This window comes from Indicator indicator, chromosome 21 (assembly GCF_027791375.1).
Source record: "Indicator indicator isolate 239-I01 chromosome 21, UM_Iind_1.1, whole genome shotgun sequence".
NCBI lineage: Eukaryota > Metazoa > Chordata > Aves > Piciformes > Indicatoridae > Indicator > Indicator indicator.
The window spans coordinates 2,517,167-2,526,196 of NC_072030.1; the positions used below are offsets into that span (position 1 = coordinate 2,517,167).

Genomic DNA, 9,030 nt, shown 5'->3' on the forward strand with positions numbered 1-9,030 from the left:
AACCTGCTCCCTTCCACACACCTCTTCTCCAAGCCTGTTCTGCTTAGGAGAAACCAAGGTATGTTCAGCAACTGTGGAGCACAGGATGGTCCCTCTCATGTCACAAACCAAAGTCCTACTGCATGTGCTCAACTGCACCATGCCCTCATATGTACTCAGAGGTTTTTCCACCTGGCAGCTTTCTCTCTGCCCAATGTGAGAAGAGAATGAGAGAGATGTTGAGAAAGGCCACCAGAGCCAACCTACAAGCAGGACAGAGGTGGTGCCTGCACAGAGTGGACTCAATAGCTGGGTAGGGACAATCAAAGCAAACTGTAAGAAAATGAAGCTGAGGCACTTCAGAAATTGCTTCTCATGACTGAAGTTCATCAGGTCCAGCATTTCTTAGACAGCAGGAGCAAATATGCTATAGAAACCACATAATCCTTTAGGATCTTTTTGCATCAGAGGAATTGTTATGGCAGAAGCTATCCTTAATCACATAAACCAGGCCAAGCCTACATCCATCTCTCTGTATGCACTACAGCTCTGCAGGCTTCTGCTGCTTCCTTACATGCTGAAGAGAGGAGCAGCCTCTAAGGAGCTCACCAGCTGTCACAGCCTCTCTAGCCAGTTCCATGCTGTGCTGCTGAATGTGAGGCAATGTTTATCATGTGGTATCTCAAGGGCTGCAGGAAACCAGGTAAAGTTCTGCCTTGGATGTGAGGCTAGATTAAAGCACCAGAGGGCAATTTGGAGAAGAAGAGTGTAAGCATCCTGTCATCTCCAGCTTCCCCATCACTCTATGCTTCAGCTCTTCTCTGAAATAACATTTGGGAAGATGTTATCTGGGCAAATTTAATCTAAGCTTTTAAGAGCTAAAATACTACACTGGTGGAATTAGTTTAGAATATTACAGGCTCACAGGATGTTAGGGGTTGGAAGGGACCTCTGGAGATCACTGAGTCCAGCCCCCCTGCCAGAGCAGGACCATAGAATCCAGCACAGGTCACACAGGAACACATCCAGACAGGGCTGGAAAGGCTCCAGAGAAGGAGACTGCACAGCCTCTCTGGGCAGCCTGCTCCAGGGCTCTGTGACCCTCACAGTGAAAAAGTTCCTCCTCATTTTGAGGTGGAACCTCCTGTGCTGTAGTTTATATCCATTGCCTCTTGTCCTATCCCAGAGTGCAAGTGAGCAGAGCCTGTCCCCTCCCTCTTGACCCCCAGCCCTCAGATATTTATAGACATTTATTAAATCCCCTTTCAGTCTTCTCTTCTCCAGACTAACCAGCCCCAGGAGTCTCAGCCTCTCCTCCCCAGGCAGTGCTCCAGTCCTCCCTTGGACTGTCTCCAGCAGATCCCTGTCCCTCTTGAACTGGGGAGCCCAGAACTGGATGTAATATCCCAGGTGAGGCCTCACCAGGGCAGAGTAGAGGGGGAGGAGAACCTCCCTGGATCTGCTGCCCACACTCCCCTTAATGCACCCCAGGATCCCAGTGGCCTTCTTGGCCACCAGGACACATTGCTGATCCATGGGGAACTTGTTACCCACCAGCACTCCCAGGTCCTTCTCCACAGGGCTGCTCTCCAGCAGATCACCTCCCATCCTGTCCTGCTGCAGTTTATTCTTCCTTCCCAGGTGCAGGACTCTGCACTTACCCTTGTTGAACCTCATCAGGTTCCTCTTTGCCCAACTCTCAATCTGTCCATTTAGTTTAGATATTAGAAAGTCCAGAGAGAAGGAAAATAAATCGAGGATATAACTCAGTGACAGAAGTGCTCCCACCCCAAGTGCTTTAATAACTTCAAAAGACATTCACCGCTGCCAGTTCTCCAGACCCTTTTCACAGGCTGTGAAAGTTAAATACAAAAGTGATGAGTACAACAAGACTTGCAAACTATGTATCTAACACGGAACAAATGGATTATGGACACACACATTATATTTCTCCTCATTGGTGTAAAGGAGGAGAAGGTTTTCTTCCTTGAAGGTGACTCTCTGCAGTGTAAATGCAATGCAGAAGTTCAGTGAGAAGCATTCCCACTGCCTCTCTTCCTAGATGTCTTGTCCATCTCGATGGGACAGTGCTCTGCAAACCAGACTGAAACTCAAGAGTACAATGTAACATAATTTTTCTAAATGGGAGTAAATTGCCAGCATAATAACTTCTTAATAAACTCAACAAGAACCTTTCCACAAGCACAGAGTGACCTCATTAGCTGCTGTGACACGAGCTGCTGTACTCAGCTCCGTGGCCAGCACTTCAACTTCCACAGTTGTCTGACAAACCATCATTGTAGATCCTATTCACACTGCCTTGTCCTCTATAATTAGTCAGGACTGACCAATAACTGCTTGAAATTTTGCCACTGTTTGAGTACAACCTCCATGGTCAGCCTGCAGCTCAGCAGGCATCTCCAGAGTACAGCATTCAGCTTCCTCTGTCCTTCCAAGCTCCTGGTGAAGCATGCACAACAGCAAGCACACCACAGAAAGGCAGAGAGTTGGTTTGTGAGGCTACAGAACTAACACTGTTCACATCTACAGCTGCTGCTGCCTTTTTTTGGACCCCTTTGATTTTGGTATCTCCATTTGTTCAATCATCTTTGGTTGTGGGTTTAACAGTTTAGCAAGTGCTATAGTTTAATCCCAAACTCTAACCACTACAGTAATGGGATTTAAGGCTGTGTAACAGCTGCCCTCAGAGGATCTTTGGTTTGCAGGAATTGAAGATATGCCTACAACATCATTTCAAGTCATGTCCAGCTGGAGAGCTTGATGTAAAACAGAAAGCCTAATACTTTATGGACAAGTATTTTAAATCAGAACAGAGGAGTTTGGTTTACAAAGCTTATATTTAAGCTTTTCATATTCCAAATTCACTACTCTAAGCATGCCAAACTGTCTCAAAAAGGCAGAAATACTCCAGGTTTGGGATTTAGATTAAAAAAAAATCAAAATCCTGGATTACATGGGGGGGGTGTGCAAGAGTTACACTGAAAACAACTAAGGAGATGAAATCCTTTTGTAATGCTTTCCTGAAAGAATAAGCAGCAAAACAAACACAGAGCAGTTTGCTATTTGCCAACCAGTCTGTATGCTGTCAGCTCAAACTAATTACAGGACAGTAACTATTCTCAGCATTCACATTATTTCTCTCAGAGTTAACTCTGAAGTGATTAGTAACATCAATCTGGCACTCTTATTAAGCATTCACAGCCGTGAGAGATGGCAGGTGGTGTGGGTGCAGCAAGTGCTGGGGCCCCATGCAGCTGCACCTAGCAACCACTCAGGCATTTTCCAGTTCTCCTTTGCTTAGGGTGAGTGAGAATTATAAACTACTGGCAGCTTCCTTACTGCAAGGATTCCCTTTCCCTTTGAGAAGTGGGATGGTTTTCAGCTGATGTGAAGCACCTGATTTCCAATTCGCTCACAGAATCATTGAATTGTCAGGGTTGGAAAGGACCTCAAGGATCATCCAGTTCCAACCCCCCTGCCATGGGCAGGGACACCTCACACCACAGCAGGTTGCTCACAGCCACATCCAGCCTGGCCTTTAAAACCTCCAGGGATGAGGCTTCTACCACCTCCCTGGGCAACCTGTTCCAGTGTCTCCCTACCCTCATGGGGAAGAACTTCTTTCTAACCATCCTCATGGTGAATAACTTCTTCCTCAATAGAACTTTAAACAGCCTTTCACTTAGGTAAAGGAAGTTTTACTTTCCTACTCTGGCTAGCCTGACTTCCTTGAGAATCACACCTGTCAAAGTGCAGTTTCTGTGTGTTCAGGCTGCCCAGCAATACAACCCAGCCAGGGAGCTCCATCTACAGTGCAGAAAGAACTCATTTTGTTCCTATACTGCAGTTACTATGAGACATCCTTATGGGAAAATACCATTTTATATTATAATGACTTCAATCAAAATATTTCACAACAGCCAAATGAATAAAACCAAACTATTTCCATTTGATGTCAAACACTGAAATGAAACCAATTTTTGTACTTCCAAACCAGAAGTAATTTAGGATTTCTGTCCTGTAAAGCCTTCAGTTTTTATCTTCTAGTTTGGGACAAAAAGAAATGGTGAAATATCAGAAGCTGCGGAAAAGATAAAAGCTTTAAAGTAAAATAGATAAGCCTGAAATGAAATTTAACAGCAAGGGTAGTGCTAGAGTCATAGCTGTAATTGTAGCAATCATTTGCTCATGTCCACAATGATTTCTCTTCCATATGAAATTATTAACTCCTTTTGTCTCTTGCAGAACAAGACCACAGAATCACAGAATTACTGAGGCTGGAACAGACCTCTGAGATCACCCAGTCCAGCCTATGACCTAACACCACCACACTGACCAGATCATGGCACCAAGTGCCACATCCAATCTTGCCTTAAACACTTCCAGGGATGGCAACTCCACCACTGTCCTGGGCAGTCCATCCCAGTGTCTAATTCCCCTTTCCATGAGGAATTGCTTCCTAACATCCAACCTAAACCTCCCCTAGCACAGCTTCAGGCCATGCCCTCTTGTCTTGTTGCAAGTTACCTGGGAGAAGAGCCTGACCCCCACCAGACTACGACTTCCCTTCAGGTAGTTGTAGACTATGATAAGGTCCTCTCTGAGTCTCCTCTTCCCCAGGCTAAGATGCTTGAAAAGCATAAATCAAGGTAAGAAAAAAATGTCACAACTGTGCACAAATATCTCTTACAGATCTAGCAGGCAAAGTGGTGAAGCCTCAGTCAGCATCTCTTAGTAAGCAGAAGCTGGAACTAACAGTTTTATGTTAAGTGAAATCTAGAACTAACAGTTTTAATCTAGCTTTAAACTTCTGTAGGATTTTTTTTTTCATTAGGATAAGACACAATTACTGCTTTTCTAGAGTTACCAAGGAAAGAAGGAGTGAGCCTGCCAGTTTCCATCAGGCTCCACATCAAATATATGTCCTGACAACAAATAATTATATTTCTATTTAGACACAGACTCAAGGTGCAGGATTTAGATATAGATTCACAAAGAGGAAAAGTGAAGTCCTTGCTTTGGTTTAACTCATTCTAAAGGCACAAGATTTGGTCTGGAGTTTTAAATAATGAGCATCCTGCATGCTGGCCAGTTCTAGAACACACAGATCAACCTCTTCTGCTTCAAATATGCCTCCAAAAATCTTACTTGACAGAACACAATCCTATTTGTTTGCATAGCCTCTGACTTCACAAGGCCTCAATATGTTGATCTATCCCAAAATGAGATTGCTCTATAAGAAGATTTGGATATAGATTCACATAGAGGAAAAGTGAAGTCCTTGCTTTGATTTAACTCATTCTAAAGGCACAAGATTTGGGTCTGGAATTTTGAATACTGAGCATCCTGCATGTTGGCCAGTTTTAGAACACACAGATCAACCTCTTCTGCTTCAAATATGCCTCCAAAAATTGCCTGCCTTCAAAAACCTTACTTAACAGAACAAAATCTCTATTTGTTTGCATAGCCTCTGACTTCACAAGGCCTCAAAATGTTGATCTCTCCCCAAATGAGGAGGCTGCTCTGTAAGAAGCAATCCTAATTTCACGCTTTTATGGTTAAATTCAGCTGAAATTCCATCCTGGACTACACACAGTTGTTAATAGGACTATTTGTAATTGCCAAGGTCATCCATAAAGCTTGTGGCTGAGGTGTTGTCAACAGCAAATTTCCACTTGATGGCAAATATTAATATTTATAGTAAAGCATCTACTCACCCAACACATGAAGTCATGCAGACTAAGAACTTGCAGGCATCTGCCTTTGGGTTTGGGACCCATGTTCAAGTGTTTGACTAGACCTTGGTTACAACCATGTGAATATACTCAATGGATTTAGAACAATGCAGCTGAGATTGAAACCTGGCTCTGAGAATCTACAAAAAAGGGTTAATTTGCTTATATCTTATTTTTTTTCCTAGTGCTGCAGCCCAAATCAGTGATTTGTAACCCATGTCCCTGTGCAATTTGAGCTGTATGGTTCATTAAGTGTAGTAATCACAGTGCAGAAGAAATAAATGCAACTTTGTTCAAACCAAAGCAAGTGAAGTTTGCTTTTCAGCACCTTGCAACCTGTTCTTTGACACCAGAACTGTAACAATTGATCATTAGAGGAAATATACAGGGGAGATAAAAAGAAAAAAAAGTATCTTGAGCAATGCCAAACTGAGAGCAAAGGAAAAAAAAAAAAAAAGAAAAAAAAAGGTTCACCCTCAAAGAATCCTCAGAAAACACTGCAGGAAGAGGAATGAGTAAGAAGGCAGAGCAGCTACAGAGTCCAAGGACATACTTGTCAAGTCTTAAAAACATTCAGATGGGTTGTATCAAAAAAAAAAAAAAAAAAAAGACTGAAACCTTTAAATAGTAAAGAATTCTATTGAATGATATATGGAAGGACTCTTTCAGGCTCATGCAGAGTTTTTAGACTGGAATAATTTGCCTGTTTTCCAGCACAGGACTCTTTCCATCACAGGATCACAGGATCCATCACATCATTCTTCAGCAAAGCAATGCTAGCACGTAACTCATGCTTCACACTTGCAGCTTGCAGAACAAAGGAAAAAGAGTTTGGTCATCACTCTGCTTGCACAACAGCATCACAACCACATCATTAGCATCTGAAAGATGCAGGCACTTGGCAGCGTGGAAATACAACTTCAGTCCATTAAAACAATGTTCCCTGCATCCTAGGGAACCAGATTTTCAGATTGGCAGATTGCATTGGGTCGGAAGGGACCCTCAGAAGTCAACTTGTCCAATATCCCTGCAGTCAGCAGGGACACCTCCAACTAGATCAGGCTGCCCAGGGACACATAAAGTCTGATCCTGAATGTCTCCAGGGACAGGGCCTCAGCCACATCCCTGGGCAACCTGCTCTAGTGTTTCACCACTCTCATAGTAAAGAACTTCTTCCTAATGTCCAACCTAAATTTCCCCTATTCCAGTTTCAAACCATTGTCCCTTGTCCTATCCCACAGACCCATCTAAACAGCCTTTCCCCAGCCTTGCTATAGATCCCCTTCAGATATTGAAATGCAGCTCTAAGGTCTCCCCAGAGCCTTCTCTTCTCCAGCCTGAACAGCCCCAATTCTTTTAGCCTTTCTCATTTAAGGAATGATCAAAAAAAATCAATTACCATGTTTCTAAAAGCAAAGAACAAATAGTTCTATTTCAGTCATGTCTTTATGAATCATGCAGCTGTGTTTTAAGATGCAGTGAGGGAGAAGAACAGATGAAACTTCACTCTGATGCTCAAAGGAAAGAAGAGGAAGACCTGACCCTCATGTGCTGTAACATCACAACAGTCACCCAGGTGCTCAAAGGAAAGAAGAGGAAGACCTGACCCTCATGTGCTGTAGTATCACAACAGTCCCTCAGTTTGTTTCAGGACACATGTCTTTTCCTTCAATCCATCCACCAAGAGGAAGACAGACATCTTAGACTTACCAGCAGACTGCAGAAAGCTGTAGAGGATGAGCAGTATCACTGTTGGCAACATGATTCATGCCCTAACTGGAGAGGTTTGTTGGTGCTTTCCTCTGGTCTACAGGGACAGAGCCACAGCTGCCACTCTCTAGGTTACCTCTTCAAGCTTGGATGCTTTATATATATAGAATTGCAGTGCCCTCCCTCATTCCCATGGCTTGCAGCAGCAGCAGCAGCAGGGTACCCGCCAAACAGGATCTCCTCTTTATCAAGTTCAACACACCTCAATGCCACCTAGAAAGGAAAGCCAAAAGGAAAAAAAAAAAAAAGGCAAGCAAAAACCTCCTCCAGTTCATTATCATTCTCATGAGGTTTTTATAATGGCTCCTATTTGTCACAGCTCAAACACATCTGAACTTCATTTGCAGAACAAATTTGGTGTTGTACCCCAATTAAAAAAAAAAAAAAAAGACAAAAAGAAAAGCCAAGGTGCCAAAAGACAAATAGCACACCAATTAGGATCACCAGCTGATAAGGAGAGGAAAAATATTGGACCAGTACACAAAGTGGAAGAAATAAAGTGCAGGAGCATTGGAGCTGCTGGGAAGGACTTGTGGGTAACAGCTAGTAGGGCATGAATGGACAGAGATACAGATCCCAGGCTTGTTTATTAGCTCTTCTCTCCTTAACTCTGCTGAGGGGTTGTGTTCATCTCTCCCTTGTGTGGCTTTTTCAGAGAAATGATTAAGGTTTTGCTGCTAAAACGGCTGTTCATGGAGTTTACAGGGGAGCTAAGCAAGCTCTTGCCCACCACCTCAGCACTGTCAGGGGCAAGCTGTGTTCCAGAATGGGCCAGGCCATTGCACTCTGGTGCTTTGGCAACTCTGACAAGTTAATCTGCACCTTCCCACCAACATCCTAAAAGATCAGTTCTAGTTCTGTCACCTGGATCTCTCCACATCCAAAGTGAAACACTGAATGCCCCAGGGATGTCCTCTTTATCACTGCCACCACTGAATTGACACAGCACAAGAAGAACTTTATTTGCTTCATCTTGTCATGTTTCACTAACACAGCATTTACTTCAGGAAAAGTCTAATTAGAAGACAACTTTCCCCCTAAAATATCAAAGGGATGGATCACTTCTCCCTGTCAACCTCTGCCTCTCCATATGAATCTCTTCAGCCTTTTCTGTTCCATCTATGCAATATTTATCTTATTCATTACTTTCCTGACTTCATATTGTTTTATCCTTCTCTGGTATCATTATAAGCTGGCTCCTCACCATGTTCTCAGAGTTATTCCTTCTGAGTGAGGAGAAAAAGCACAAGAGAGGCAATGACTCCATCCTTTGGTCTTAGTAATTTCAGCCCTGGCTTTAATAAAAATCATAGAATCATAGACTGGTTTGTGTTGGAGGGGACCTTCAAAGGTCATCCAGTCCAACCCTCCTGCAGTGAGCAGGGACATCTTCAACTATAAATCATCTTTAATTATAAATCATCTGTAACTCTGAGCAATCTGATCTAGTGTGAGGTGTCCCTGCCCTTGGCAGGGGGGTTAGAACTGGATGACCCTTGAGGTCTCTTCCAACCCTGACAATTCT

The 9,030-nt window shown here is 43.4% G+C and overlaps 1 protein-coding gene across 1 annotated transcript in view; it reads right to left on the bottom strand.

The window, feature by feature from the left end:
* MUC6 (mucin 6, oligomeric mucus/gel-forming) overlaps window positions 1-7,497 on the bottom strand; it is an 84,122-nt gene extending 76,625 nt beyond the window's left edge. Inside the window, 1 exon segment of the mRNA XM_054390732.1 lies at window positions 7,446-7,497. Coding sequence (XP_054246707.1) covers window positions 7,446-7,497 — 52 coding nt within the window.
* Window positions 7,498-9,030: the final 1,533 nt, after the last annotated feature.